This window comes from Bufo bufo, chromosome 5 (assembly GCF_905171765.1).
Source record: "Bufo bufo chromosome 5, aBufBuf1.1, whole genome shotgun sequence".
Taxonomy (NCBI): domain Eukaryota; kingdom Metazoa; phylum Chordata; class Amphibia; order Anura; family Bufonidae; genus Bufo; species Bufo bufo.
This window is the reverse complement of record NC_053393.1, coordinates 564031753-564047701: the sequence shown is the minus strand read 5'-3', so window position 1 is coordinate 564047701 and position 15949 is coordinate 564031753. Positions and strand designations below refer to the sequence as shown.

Here is a 15949-nt window from a genome sequence, read left to right as displayed (position 1 = left end):
ATTGTGAGGAGTACTTCTTCCATGAATGAGCCAGCTGGCAGGACGTAGGGAGTCTCTGTGTATATAGACCAAGGTGGCCGCCTCCTCATCGGTCTGACAGACAGGAGAGCGCTATGCAGGATGCGCTGCTGGAGAATGTTAACTTTGCAGAAACGTTTTCATTATTAGAATTGTGTTGCTATGGTGCGGAAGTATTGCCTTTTATGAATAACCAATCAAATCACTAGTTTTGCTTTCCACCCCCTCGGCGGGGGCCAGATTTGTCTATGATTATCTGTAGTGTTATAAAGATGTCTGCTTGTGTGTAATAAAGGAGAGAACCTGATCCAGCAGGGTGTCCGTGTCCGCTCTCCGAGCGCTCATACATCCACATGGGACCCCGACAATCACAGGGAGCTTTGCCCCAACAGAACACAATCATTTTGGTGCAGAACGCACACATTTACCACTAGTCATGCAGCTTCGGCAGCACCACTGGGCCCTATCGGGGCCGTATTCGGGTAGATTGATCCCAACGTTACTGGATGTCCTCCAGGTGGTGGCTGCCGGAACTAAGACTATCCTCCACATCTGGATAGACCCTACAGCCCGCCATTCAAACGGTTGCTCGAGAAGCAATCATTGCTAATGAAGATGGACCAGGTGGTGGCCTCCCCAGGAAAGAAACACACGTGAGAATGTTTTTTGCATGTTGGGAATGATTGATTACCAAGATGTGTTAACAGTCCCAGTCCATACATGATTGTTTTGTGCTTCAGTCCTGTCGAATGTTGGGAGGCCTGCTGGTGACCATGGTGTAACTCTTGCTGGTGACTTAATGGGGGGGTTGTGTGCGCCATGTGCCATTTTGAACCCCGGGGATCAGCAGGGGTGCTGTGCTTTATAGTACAGGAGGAGACCGTTTTGGGCTTATGTTATAGCCACTTTACTGGTTGCAGTGTCAGGTTTCAGTTGACTTTGTTATTTACATTGATTTCCTTTTAACCCTTTCCCCTTACCTTTCCTTGCTTTCTTCATTTGAAAAGCTGACAATGGTCGGCAGGTTGACCTTCTTCTTTTGTGGTTTCTGCATTATAAGGGAACTGGACTTCAGAAATGGTGGGTATAATGACCTGTGACATCTGCACCACAAGAAGTCCAACTCCTTTACTGTCAACCCTGAATAAAAATAAGATCATAGGATCCTGGGGACAGTTCTTGGATCTCACATCAGAGATCCATCAGTCATTTGTCCTCTTAAAGGGGTTGTCCAAGTTATGAAAAAAATATATAGCACTGTAAATCTGGGGGGCAGCAATATATAACTGAGCTAAGTTTTAGGTAAAATTATTTTTTTATCCATTTCCTCATTTTCCTGGTTCTCTTCTGGCTCTTTGTTTACATGCAATAACAACAATCTCCGCTCCTCCCCCGCTCTGGAAAGGGAGTGAATACAAGTGCTGCCCTGAGTGACATGTCTGCCTGCTGGGAGACTCTGCAGCATGTTGTATGTGTAGGACTACAAGTCCCAGCTGTACAATGACACTGCTGATACACACAGGATCTTCCCCCTACCTGTTATTGTGCAGAACTCCTCTAGTCTGTCAGCTCTTGTGCCCAGCATTGGTCTCCTCACTGCCTGCAGCTGCTCAATAAAGCCTTCAGCCCTGAGTCTGTGCAGCTGAAGGGGTTAAGAATCCAGGGAGAGCGCAGACAGCAGCAGAAGGCAGTTCAGGGGGCGTGGCCAGCACTGTGATGTCTCCTGTACAGACACACATCTGCTCTTTCAGGCTTGTGCACGAAACATCATCAGAGCAGGGAGAGAAGCTGACATCACAGGTCATGTGACCCTCAGTGAAATCTGAGAAACCAGCAACTGGAGATAAAGTAAGTGCATGGTAAAGTCCTTTCATTTGCCTAGTTAGAAACATACAAAGAACAAAAAAATAACTCCCGCTCTAATCATGTGCAACAACAACCACTGCTTCTTCCTACATCACAACCCCTCAACACCAAATCTCCTCTTGAGCTGCCTCTACACTTTGGTAGATTTTACAAGTTCTCATCATTAAGTCTTCTGAACTGCTTCTATGCCCTGGTAAATTCTACCTTCTTCCTGCCTCACAACCTCTCATCATCCATTCTTCTACTGAGCTGCCTCCATGCTCTGGTGTATTCTACCTTGATCCTACATCACGTGCTCTCATCACCAAGTTGTCTCCTGAGCAGCCTTCATGTTCTGGTATATTCTACCTTTCTCACAACCTCTCATCACCAAGTCTTCTCCTCAGCTTCATCCATGGTCTGGTGTGTTCTATATTCTTACTACATCACATGCTCTCATCAAGTCTTCTCCTGAGATTCATCCATGGTCTGGTGTGTTCTATATTCTTACTACATCACATGCTCTCAAGTCTTCTCCTGAGCTGCCTCCATGCTCTGGTGTATTCTACCTTGATCCTACATCACGTGCTCTCATCACCAAGTTGTCTCCTGAGCAGCCTTCATGTTCTGGTATATTCTACCTTTCTCACAACCTCTCATCACCAAGTCTTCTCCTCAGCTTCATCCATGGTCTGGTGTGTTCTATATTCTTACTACATCACATGCTCTCATCAAGTCTTCTCCTGAGATTCATCCATGGTCTGGTGTGTTCTATATTCTTACTACATCACATGCTCTCAAGTCTTCTCCTGAGCTGCCTCCATGGTCACGTATGTCTTACCTTCTTACTATGTCACATACTCTCATCATCAAATCTTCTCCTGAGTGGTGTCCATGCTCTGGTGTGTTCTACCTTCTTTCTACATTACATCTTCTTATCACCAAGTCTTCTACCGAGCTATCTCTACGCTATTGTATGTTGCACTTTGCTGCTATATCGCAAGCTCTAGCTCCCATCTTTACTTCTCTCATAATAATGACACAGAACAGAGACCAAGGGCACTGAGCTCCTTTATAGAGACACTAATCTGCCTTAAACCTCTTCAGGCGTTCTTCACGCTTGGTGCTAGTGCCGCAGCAGACAGGAAGATGGTCCTGTCTGGAGAGGAGGCTTCCAGAAGATGGACCCAGACCAGGATCAGCACCTCACTCTGCAGTTTGATTGACATCCACAATAACACAGATTCATAAAAATGTTTTATTGGACACTGTAGATGGTGCGATAAAATAAATCCTCTGACCTGAAAAGTAAAACATCTGCTCTAGAGTCTCCTGCTGCCCACCCCAGATCAGTACCTGGGTGATGAGATCACAAGTCTGACACTACACAACACCTGAGAAGGAATCTACCGATGACCTCATCATGGAGGAAAGCTCAGCTCCCATCCTCCTCTTCAGACACCTGCTCAGTAGGAATCAGCCTCAGGTTGCTGGCTCTTACACTAGTGATGGTGGGACAGACGCTCATCAGATCAGAAACTCCCTGGAGAGTGATCCCCGAACCGTCAAGACTCAGCTGCACGATGGACGTGTGCCTGAGGAAGCGCAGACCTGCCGAGGAGGAGACAAAACCGGTAATCAGAGGTGAGAAAGCACAGGGAGCCATACTGTACCGTACACAGAGCTATACTGTACTGTACACAGAGCCATCCGCTATATAGTGCTATACTGTACCGTACACAGAGCCATCCGCTATACAGTGCTATACTGTACCGTACACAGAGCCATCCGCTATACAGTGCTATACTGTACCGTACACAGAGCCATACACTATACACAGTGCTATACCGTACACAGAGCCATACACTATACACAGTGCTATACTGTACCGTACACAGAGCCATACACTATACACAGTGCTATACTGTACCGTACACAGAGCCATACACTATACACAGTGCTATACCGTACACAGAGCCATACACTATACACAGTGCTATACTATACACAGTGCTATACTGTACACAGAGCCATACACTATACACAGTGCTATACCGTACACAGAGCCATACACTATACACAGTGCTATACTGTACACAGAGCCATACACTATACACAGTGCTATACCGTACACAGAGCCATACACTATACACAGTGCTATACTATACACAGTGCTGTACTGTACACAGAGCTATACTGTACCGTACACAGAGCCATCCGCTATACAGTGCTATACTGTACACAGAGCCATACACTATACACAGTGCTATACCATACACAGAGCCATACACTATACACAGTGCTATACTATACACAGTGCTGTACTGTACACAGAGCTATACTGTACCGTACACAGAGCCATCCGCTATACAGTGCTATACTGTACCGTACACAGAGCCATACACTATACACAGTGCTATACTGTACACAGAGCCATACACTATACACAGTGCTATACCGTACACAGAGCCATACACTATACACAGTGCTATACTGTACCGTACACAGAGCCATACACTATACACAGTGCTATACTATACACAGTGCTATACTGTACACAGAGCCATACACTATACACAGTGCTATACCGTACACAGAGCCATACACTATACACAGTGCTATACTGTACACAGAGCCATACACTATACACAGTGCTATACCGTACACAGAGCCATACACTATACACAGTGCTATACTATACACAGTGCTGTACTGTACACAGAGCTATACTGTACCGTACACAGAGCCATACACTATACACAGTGCTATACTATACACAGTGCTGTACTGTACCGTACACAGAGCTATACTGTACCGTACACAGAGCCATCCGCTATACAGTGCTATACTGTACCGTACACAGAGCCATACACTATACACAGTGCTATACCGTACACAGAGCCATACACTATACACAGTGCTATACTGTACCGTACACAGAGCCATACACTATACACAGTGCTATACCGTACACAGAGCCATACACTATACACAGTGCTATACTATACACAGTGCTGTACTGTACACAGAGCTATACTGTACCGTACACAGAGCCATCCGCTATACAGTGCTATACTGTACCGTACACAGAGCCATACACTATACACAGTGCTATACTGTACACAGAGCCATACACTATACACAGTGCTATACCGTACACAGAGCCATACACTATACACAGTGCTATACTGTACACAGAGCCATACACTATACACAGTGCTATACCGTACACAGAGCCATACACTATACACAGTGCTATACTATACACAGTGCTGTACTGTACACAGAGCTATACTGTACCGTACACAGAGCCATACACTATACACAGTGCTATACCGTACACAGAGCCATACACTATACACAGTGCTGTACTGTACCGTACACAGAGCTATATACGGGGCGTAGTTTTAAGGTTCCTTCATACGGCAGCCAGACGATCCAGATGGAGCTCAACACTTATTTTTAATCCAATCCAACACAATATCTCAGGGACGGCCTCAAAACATCTCCCTGATCAGGAGATCCTCACACATGGTCCCAGGATCTGGCCTCAGCTCAGATCCTGACCCTTCCAGTAAAAAACAGCAACAACTACTACACCCAACTTCTTCACTTTGTCTTCTCATCACTCCCCCCAACCTATTGGTAGGTAAGGGAGGGAACACTCCCAACCATCCAGCACTTCCTGAAAGATCCATGATCAGAAGCTGATGATGTCCATGCTGTCCCACCTCCCCAGCCGCCACCTTCTGTCCCGCCTCCCCAGCCGCCACCTTCTGTCCCGCCTCCCCTACCCTTCACCTTCTGTCCCGCCTCCCCTACCCTCCACCCTCTGTCCCGCCTCCCCCACCACCACCTTCTGTCCTGACTCCCCCGCCATCACCTTCTGACATTGCTAATCAATCAATTCCATGAAGATGTGGATGTCCTCGCTGATTGATTGTGGCGAAACCAACCTCGCCACTGGGTTTTGGAGAGGCCTGGCTACCAGCCTCTTGCCCCAGGATTATGGCCCATACTAACTTTAAAGGAGCAGACAGACCGGCCGCACAGCTTAAATCTGTCTTTGCAATTGTATTTTGTTATGTGAGGGGACCCAGATAGCTAATTTTATTGTATTTGTGTAGTCTGAGTGCCATTCACCTAATGATATGCACTCAGACTTGAGCTATTTGGGGCTATGTGTCACGAGGGTATCAAGAGCCACGTCTGACTCCGTTATACCCGGGGTCAGGAGGTCGCAGCGGGTGGCTGCGCGCTCTATATCTAAAGATCACGTTGTTTCTTAGTGATTGTTTTCTGTGTTTGCCTTGCTATCCTTTTTGTCTCAATCAGGGATCCGTAGCTTCTCCTCCTCAGCTGTTTCTTGTCTGCCACTCCCAAACTCCTTATATTCTCCCCTCACACTTCTCTAGTTGCCAGTTATAGAGCTTCCTGCCTGGACATCTATACTGACCCACTGGAGTGGTTAATCCTGGTTGTTGTTCCTGTGTGCTACCCTCCGGATCCCTGTTGGGCTTATTGTTGTCTCCTGTTGTCGCCCACCCGGGATTATATGTTGAGTTTGTATTGTCTGTCCTTCCCTTGGTGTTTTCCTTTAGAGCTAGTGGTGCGGACTAGTGTTCCCACCGCCCTGTTCACTATCTAGGGCTCAGCTTAGGGAAAGCCAGGGCTTTAGGCACGTGATCGGCGTACGGGTGAGGAACCTGTCTAGGGACGTCAGGGCAGCCAGGTGCCAGCCGCTAGGTGAGTCAGGGGTCACCACCTTCCCTCTCACTTGGGCAGGGCCTTCCTTGTTCCCTCCCTCTGCGTCACGTATGTGATAGTCACGCCGACCGTGATACTATGTTAAATGTCTGTGTTTGCTGTGGGGTTGTGACATTGTGTGTTTGGGTGGTGATTTCTGTCCGGTTGTCTCCACATGTGTATTGGCGATTTCCCTTTGTCCTGAGAGATAATTGGATTACTCCTCGGGTGTCTCCAGGGCAGAGAGGAGGAAACCATGATGCATTGTGGGGATGTGTTGTGTCTGTGTATCCTGAGTGCTACATGTCTGTCCTGTGTCACAGTCTTCATTCTTGTCCCCTAGGGGCGTGTCCACCAGATGGGGACCTGCATAAATACGGGCGGGTAGCCCACAATAAAGTGTGCCTGTTTTATCCTTCATCATGTTGAGGCTGATGTTTGGGTAACTGATAGACGCGGGGGATTGCTATACGCTGGGAGATTTGCTACACTCCCCTGGCTATAACTACTAGCTCTTTTAAGAGCTGTTCCTGCTCTCTGGTTTTAGGAGAGGTTCACCCACTGGAGCCTGGAGCCTTGTCGTAGGTCTAGGGTGGGTAGGAGACGGTGAGACCTCAACCAAGCTTCGGCGGTTCGTGGGGTCTGCAGTGCGTACGGTGTCAAGTGGAGTGCTTGGAGACCTCGGAAAGCACTAGGAGCAACTATCAACGGAGGTACCCGGTTGGGGTGTTAGGAGTTCAGTTACATTTGGTGGCAAGCAGTGGGATGGCGTCCTAGTGTGAGGAGAAGCAGCTCGGAGACACCGTTCGTGGATTTACTAAATTGAGGGCAACGCTAGTATCCGTACAGCGCCCCTGGCTACAGCAGGATGGAATCGGCTAGTCTTCGGACAGCATTCTATGACGAGGAGGAGGAGGCAGCCGCAGACTACAGGGATGCAGACAGAAAGGAAGTCTGGTATGAGGCCCTGGAAAATGCCCAGCGGCGGCGAGGTGAGAGTCTCCCCAGTTATGAGCAGCGGCTACAGAAGCGTGTGGCGATGCGGATGGGTCTCTTGGGAGAGCAGCCCCTGGATGACTGGGTAACAGAGCTCCAGAACCTGGTATGTAAGGAGCTTTGGCTAGAGGACGCTTACCAGGCCCTAAGGTAGCATGTTATTCAACATTCCCCCTGGATGGCTGAGCACGACAGACCCGAGGGTGAGGATTTTGATGGACCGGGGTTACTATGGGATGCCTTGGAGGAGGACATTGATCTTGGCAGCACGGAGGAGTCTAGGTTTTGGGATATCTACGACTACCGGATGGGCATGCATGTTTATGCTGACGGAAGGGAGGTGAGCAAAGACATGACCCACCTGGTAACAAGGGAGTGGGAGCTGGAGCAGACCTACCAACACCTGCTCAGCTCCATTCATCCCCAACTTACTCGACAAGCAGAGCCAGATCTGCCCCACTACAACTGGGAAGACTTGCCGGCGATACCCCCTGCTTCCCTACCAACTCCCAAAGTAGGGAACTTCATCGACTGGTTCTGGGAAGACCTCCTGATGGCAGGTGGAGATGGGACCGAGGTCTCTCCACCGGTCCTACAGAGATGCTGGACGGCCGGTTCAGATCCCCCACCAACCCTGCAGGAATGCCAGGAGGAGGAGGAGGTGGTAAGCGATTCCTCCTCTCCACAGCCGATCTGCAACAAGGTCCTGGGGATAGGATTCCCTGACCACATCCCAGTAGAAGAGCTGGCATCTGGGCAGAGCGCAGTCAGCCTCTGCCCTCCCCTATCCTCTTATCCAGAGCCCGACTCCCCACAGGCTACCCCAGCAGAAGAGCTGGCATCTGGGCAGAGCGCAGTCAGCCTCTGCCCTCCTCTATCCTCTTCTCCAGATGCTGACTTTCTACAGGCTACCCCAGCGGAAGCGCTGGCATCTGGGCAGAGCGCAGTCGGCCTCTGCCCTCCCCTATCCTCTTCTCCAGAGCTGGACTTCCCACAGGCTACCCCAGCGGAAGAGCTGGCATCGGGGCAGAGCGCAGTCGGCCTCTGCCCACCAAGTACCTACAGCTCCAAGCTAGAGAGCAACAAGGAAGCAAGGAGTAGCAGATGCCCCCTCATACAGAACAGAGCCAGGCCCCAAAATTCAACAGGTCCAGTATTGGGTTGTGGTTGGACTGCCAGACTAACTCAGGTACTGACCGTGAGGTCAGGTATCTGGTTAGTCTTCCCTGGGAGGGGGAGATGTGTGGCGAAACCAACCTCGCCCCTGGGTTTTGGAGAGGCCTGGCTATCAGCCTCTTGCCTCAGGATTATGGCCCATACTAACTTTAAAGGAGCAGACAGACCGGCCGCACAGCTTAAATCTGTCTTTGCAATTGTATTTTGTTATGTGAGGGCACCCAGATAGCTAATTGTATTGTATTTGTGTATTCTGAGTGCCATTCACCTAATGATATGCACTCAGACTTGAGCTATCTGGGAATATGTTAAATGTCTGTGTTTGCTGTGGGGGTGTGACATTGTGTGTTTGGGTGGTGATTCCTGTCCTGTTGTTCCCACATGTGTATTGGTGATTTCCCTTTGTCCTGAGAGATAATTGAATTGCTCCTCGGGTGTCTCCAGGGCAGAGAGGAGGAAACCATGATGCATTGTGGGGATGTGTTGTGTCTGTGTATCCTGAGTGCTACGTGTCTGTTCTGTGTCAGTCTTCCTTCTGGTCCCCTAGGGGCGTGTCCACCAGATGGGGACCTGCATAAATACGGGCGGGTAGCCCTCAATAAAGAGTTCCTGTTTTATCTTTCATCATGTTGAGGCTGGTGTTTGGGTAACTGATCGACGCGGGGGATTGCTATACACTGGGAGATTTGCTATACTCCCCTGGCTTTACTACTAGCTCTTGTAAGAGCTGTTCCTGCTCTCTGGTTTTAGGAGAGGTTCACCCACTGGAGCCTGGAGCCTTGTCATAACCATGAACATCAGAGAACCCCTCCCCGACCATAACATCACAGAGTCCCTCCCCGACCCCTCACCATAACAGAGCCCCTCCCCATATCACTGAGCCCCTCCCCATCCCTCTTCCGACCGTCACACAGGGCCCCTCCCCCGATTATAAACATCAGTTCCCCTCCCCTCAAGCCCCGCCTCCACTCACCCTTGTTGGTGACTCGCGTGCGACTTAAATTGACTTTCACGAGGTTCTTGCAGTTCTGGACTCCGAGCTTCAAGACATTGTCACCAACCCCGGTGTCCGCCAATCCGAGGACCTGCCCAAGAGAAGAGCGCAATTCAGTGACTAAACACAGGAGATAACTGGGGGCACCCCTCCCCCGGTCACATTATTAGGGAGGAGCCCATCAAGGATGTGAGAATTTAACATTCAGCCCATCCCCCCCATTCTACACATGGATCACAGGGGCCCAGGACAGCTGAAGAAACCTGGAGGTGCGGGAGGTGGGGGATGCACTGGGACACCCCTCTGCTCGTCACTTTAGTCCGGTCCAGACTTAACTCCTCCAACAGCTTCAGTCCCTGCAGGTGGCGCAGTCCAGAGTCCGACACCGACGTGTTACACAGGGACAAGACACGCAACCTGGAGAACCAAAAACACACATAAGAGGCGCTCCCGTCACCACTGCAGCACCCCACATGACCCCTAATAATCCCCTAATAGTCCACTCCTACATGACCCCTCATAGTCTCCTCCCACATGAACCCTCATAGTCTCCTCCCACATGAACCCTCATAGCCCCCTCCCACATGAACCCTCATAGCCCCCTCCCACATGAACCCTCATAGCCTCCTCCCACATGACTCCTAATAAACCCCTCCCCCGTGACCCCCAACAGCCCCCTCCCCCGTGACCCCCAACAGCCCCCTCCCCCCGTGACCCCCAACAGCCCCCTCCCCCCATGACCCCCAACAGCCCCCTCCCCCCATGACCCCCAACAGCCCCCTCCCCCCATGACCCCCAACAGCCCCCTCCCCCCCCATGACCCCCAACAGCCCCCTCCCCACCCATGACCCCCAACAGCCCCCTCCCCCCCCATGACCCCCAACAGCCCCCTCCCCCCCCATGACCCCCAACAGCCCCCTCCCCCCCCATGACCCCCAACAGCCCCCTCCCCCCCATGACCCCCAACAGCCCCCTCCCCCCCATGACCCCCAACAGCCCCCTCCCCCCATGACCCCCAACAGCCCCCTCCCCCCATGACCCCCAACAGCCCCCTCCCCCCATGACCCCTAACACTCTGCTGATGTGTGGGGATGGAGCGGTCTCACCTTGTGAGCTGCGAGATGTGCTGCACACCATGGTCTGTGATCTGGGTGTGATCCGTTAGGTCTAATTCTAAGAGACCACACAGACGAGACAGATGTGAAAGCCCCACATCAGAAAGGCTGTGTCTCCCAGGAAGCAGAAGGCGCGTTAGAGACAGACCTGTGGCAAAATAGAGGAAATAACAATGGAGACATCACCGCAGGAGAGACATCCCAGAGTGAGAGACATATCCCTAACAGAGAGACATCACAGAAAGAAAGAGACGACTGAGCGACAGACACTGATGAATGAAACCTATGAGTGAGACAGCACTGAAAAAGAAGAACTATCACAAGCGAGGGACACCACAGAGTGACAGACACCGGCGAGAGACATCCCTGAGCGACACTCCTGGACTCACCAGATAGAAGCTCCAACACCCGATTGGAGCTCAGAGACTGCACCCCTGAAAGTGTGAGTGTGGAGAGTGCCGGCAGGGAAGAGACGGTCTGGAGTGACTCCTCAGTCACACGGGTACTGTCTAAATGGAGAGTCGTCAGATGCTTCAGACCACACAATGGGGAGATGTCAGAGACCTAAGAGACAGACAAGATAACCAGAGTCATGAAGACATCCCGACACAGGACGCATCCCCCAGACCCAATGTGATGATGCCCACCTGGGTGTGTTTCACACTCAGCACTCTCAGCTCCGGGCTCCGCTGCACCAGAATGCTGAGTGTGCGCTCAGTGATCGCCGTCTGATTGACACTCAGGTGGGTGAGTGAAGAGTCTGTGTTCAGCAGGAAGTCACACATTCCGCCATCGCTGACCTTGGTCTGATCCAGGACAAGGTGGGACAAATGCTTCAAACCTGCAGAGACAGAGACACGGAAATCCAGAAGTGATCAGAACACAAAGTATTGAAGTCAGGGGAGCCAGACAAAGCACAACGATGAGAGAGAGAGGAACCAGACCGAGCGCAGTGATGACAGAGAGAGGAACCAGACCGAGCGCAGTGATGACAGAGAGAGGAACCAGACCGAGCGCAGTGATGACAGAGAGAGGAACCAGACCGAGCGCAGTGATGACAGAGAGAGGAACCAGACCGAGCGCAGTGATGACAGAGAGAGGAACCAGACCGAGCGCAGTGATGACAGAGAGAGGAACCAGACCGAGCGCAGTGATGACAGAGAGAGGAACCAGACCGAGCGCAGTGATGACAGAGAGAGGAACCAGACCGAGCGCAGTGATGACAGAGAGAGGAACCAGACCGAGCGCAGTGATGACAGAGAGAGGAACCAGACCGAGCGCAGTGATGACAGAGAGAGGAACCAGACCGAGCGCAGTGATGACAGAGAGAGGAACCAGACCGAGCGCAGTGATGACAGAGAGAGGAACCAGACCGAGCGCAGTGATGACAGAGAGAGGAACCAGACCGAGCGCAGTGATGACAGAGAGAGGAACCAGACCGAGCGCAACGATGACAAAGAGAGGAACCAGACCGAGCACAACAATGACAGAGAGAGGAACCGGACCGAGCACAACGATGACAGAGAGACAGGAATCGGACAGAGTACAATAATGACCGAGTAACCGGGAGAGGAACGCTGACACTATGATACTTAACCAGGGTGTTCTGCTGAAATGGAAAGCACTAAAGAAACTAGAGCCAGACAGTGGAAGATAATCCCACGCGCAGCCACTGCACACCTGTGTACCTCAGCGACACGCACAATCATACTGAAGGTACCGACACATGCCATACATGTATGGGGCACACACACATACTGGACACAGGACAGCGTGCGGTCACCTCGGAGGTGGAGCAGGCAGGACTCAGTCAGGTTCCGGCAGGCACTGAGGTTCAGGTGCTGTAACTTCTGCAGTTTCTGGACCACGCTGAGCCCCTGATCTGAGGGGAGAGAGCAGGGCGTCAGGATGTGGCTGCTGACGAGACGTGACGTAGGGTGCAGCGATCCCTACCTGTGATCAGCCCGGAGGAGCTCAGACTCAGGCGGCGCAGGCCCGGGAAGCCTCGCAGCTGTCGGATCAGGTCATTGGTGCAGTAGGGGTAGCAGCTCAGCGTGATCCTGCCGACCGGGCAGCCGGCAAACAGCTCCAGGATCCTGGGACGCAGAAGCTGCTCTTTAATCATGTAATCAATTATCATCTCCGCCAGATCCGGGGTGAGCCCAGACAGAGAGCCGGGGTACTGCATGCTGGGGGCTGTGGAGAGAGGGGGCGTGATCAGTGCCACATACACGTGTCATATCCCACCACACGTCAGTATACACGTGACATATCCCACCACATGTGGGTGAGATATTAACCCCGTCATGTCTGGGGCTCGGTCAGTACACTGGTGTTACCGGCTGTGAGATGGTGGACATGACAGCAGACTTGCCAGTGATGACGGGCATTGCCCGGCGCAGCGTCAGGCTCCTCAGTGTGGGCACCGCCGACGTCCTGGAGATCCTCGGGGGCTCTGGCCTCTCCACGCTCTCCTGACGCATCTCCGCAGCCGCCCTCGCCATGACACGTGGAGGATGAAGGGAGGAGCCATCGTCATGCGACAGCCTGAGAGACACATAGGGCATCGGATATCACCCTATTATATGTCACCCTATTATATATGTTAGACGAGGGCGTTGAACGGCACACCTCTAGGGTGGGGCTCAGTGGTACTTTACAATGTCGGAAATTCAAGATAAACCACGGCACTCAAGTTCTGTGGCATGAAATTCTTATTTTGTTCTCTTTTTTTTATCATCCATCCAGAAGAGATAACGTCAGGTCACTGGCCAACGTTCCGGTCCAACCTAGACCTTGTTCACGGCCCAGATCGCGGACACTACCATCTGTAATGTCTAAGGCCGTGAACAAGGTCTAGGTTGGACCGGAACGTTGGCCAGTGACCTGACGTCATCTCTTCTGGATGGATGATAAAAAAAAGAGAACAAAATAAGAATTTCATGCCACAGAACTTGAGTGCCGTGGTTTATCTTGAATTTCCGACATTATATTATACATCATCCCATTATACTATACATCACCCCATTATACTATACATCACCCCATTATACTATACATCACCCCATTATACTATACATCACCCCATTGTATTATACATCACCCCATTGTACTATACATCACCCCATTGTACTATACATCACCCCATTATACTATACATCATCCCATTATACTATACATCACCCCATTATACTATACATCACCCCATTATACTATACATCACCCCATTATACTATACATCACCCCATTATATTATACATCATCCCATTGTACTATACATCACCCCATTATACTATACATCAACCCATTATACTATACATCACCCCATTATACTATACATCACCCCATTATACTATACATCACCCCATTATACTATACATCACCCCATTATACTATACATCACCCCATTATACTATACATCACCCCATTATATTATACATCATCCCATTGTACTATACATCACCCCATTATACTATACATCAACCCATTATACTATACATCACCCCATTGTACTATACATCACCCCATTATACTATACATCAACCCATTATACTATACATCACCCCATTGTACTATACATCACCCCATTATACTATACATCACCCCATTGTACTATACATCACCCCATTATACTATACATCACCCCATTATATTATACATCACCCCATTGTACTATACATCATCCCATTATACTATACATCACCCCATTATATTATACATCACCCCATTATACTATACATCATCCCATTATACTATACATCACCCCATTATATTATACATCACCCCATTATACTATACATCACCCCATTATATTATACATCATCCCATTATACTATACATCACCCCATTGTACTATACATCACCCCATTGTACTATACATCACCCCATTGTACTATATACTGGGTCTCCCTCTATTATATGCCCCCATTACACCACACTCACCGGAGTCTGACGCCGTTCATTGGCCACTGGTGCGACTCTGCGCTCACACCATCATCCTGCACACCTGAATGGGGAGGACGGATACAACGGGTTAAAAACTGCTGCTTATTCCTTCATATCCGCCCCCTGCTGGTGTCTCCCCCTGCGTGACATCTGTACATAGCACCATCCCCCCCCCTCCGCGACACCGGCACATAGCGGCGCATCCCCTGCACAACATTTGCACATACCGCCGCCTCCCCCTGCGTGACACTTGCACATGGCGCCGCCTTCCCCTGCGCAACACCTGTATATAGCACGGTCATCTGTATATAGCACGGACATCTCTACGTATTTACACAACAGTCAGGATGGCGGTGCCTCTTGCGGTCACACCAGTAAACCGCAGTCACCATGCGTGTATGGAAAACTGCAGCGCGCGCCGCGTCACGTGTCCTTCATTGTGTGACATCAAGAAACATGGAAGTCCAGCGGAGCGTTGTCAGCGATCTCCCGTGTGTAGATTACACCGCAGTCATAGGACTCATGGCGGCCGTTCTACGTCCTGAAGGACGGAGGGCACGAGACCTCAGTCTACCATTTCAGGACATGTTGGACATTTGTCGTTTCTGATATTTTTGTCCTTGTTATGTCTGTCACGTAGGACAAACTATCCGCCCTATGTTGGTGAGGTCAGTGGGGGCAGCAGAAGGTTGTCCTCCATCGAGTCCTCCTGAGGGACTGATATGGCGGCACTGCCAATACACTGAGGTTAGCTGGGATATCTCTGGCGGGAGGGTTGACAACATTACATTTGCACATGAAGCGGAGTGAATAGCTGGACCCTCAAGGTATGAACGGCCATGGCGATTGGGGTCCTTCTTTGGATTTCAGACGCTTGAAGGAAGTGCTATTTAAGCTATGTATTCTAGGGGGCCCTGACTAGAGGCAACTAGACGAGACACAGGCACTGCTCACGACCCTGTATGCCGCCGAGCCGGGGGGGGGGGGGACCTAAATCTGTAAGCTGCTATAAAACACCCACCTTCATTACCTGCTCCTCCCTCTTCTTCCTCAGCTCCACTCTCCTCCTCCGGCACCAAGCGATGCCCGCGCCCTGAGGATGAAGAGGGTAGAC

General features: G+C 50.6%; 1 protein-coding gene across 1 annotated transcript in view; it reads right to left on the bottom strand.

Moving 5' to 3' along the window:
- Positions 1 to 3107: 3107 nt before the first annotated feature.
- The window catches only part of LOC121000939, a 30244-nt gene continuing 17402 nt past the window's right edge, over positions 3108 to 15949 (bottom strand). Inside the window, exons 8-18 of the mRNA XM_040431756.1 lie at positions 15857 to 15928; positions 14833 to 14896; positions 13265 to 13437; positions 12844 to 13086; positions 12674 to 12772; positions 11538 to 11731; positions 11280 to 11454; positions 10882 to 11038; positions 10039 to 10192; positions 9755 to 9866; positions 3108 to 3474 (exon numbers count right to left, since the gene is read on the bottom strand). Coding sequence (XP_040287690.1) covers positions 3299 to 3474; positions 9755 to 9866; positions 10039 to 10192; positions 10882 to 11038; positions 11280 to 11454; positions 11538 to 11731; positions 12674 to 12772; positions 12844 to 13086; positions 13265 to 13437; positions 14833 to 14896; positions 15857 to 15928 — 1619 coding nt within the window. The 3' untranslated portion in view covers positions 3108 to 3298. The remainder of the gene's footprint in view (positions 3475 to 9754; positions 9867 to 10038; positions 10193 to 10881; positions 11039 to 11279; positions 11455 to 11537; positions 11732 to 12673; positions 12773 to 12843; positions 13087 to 13264; positions 13438 to 14832; positions 14897 to 15856; positions 15929 to 15949) is intronic.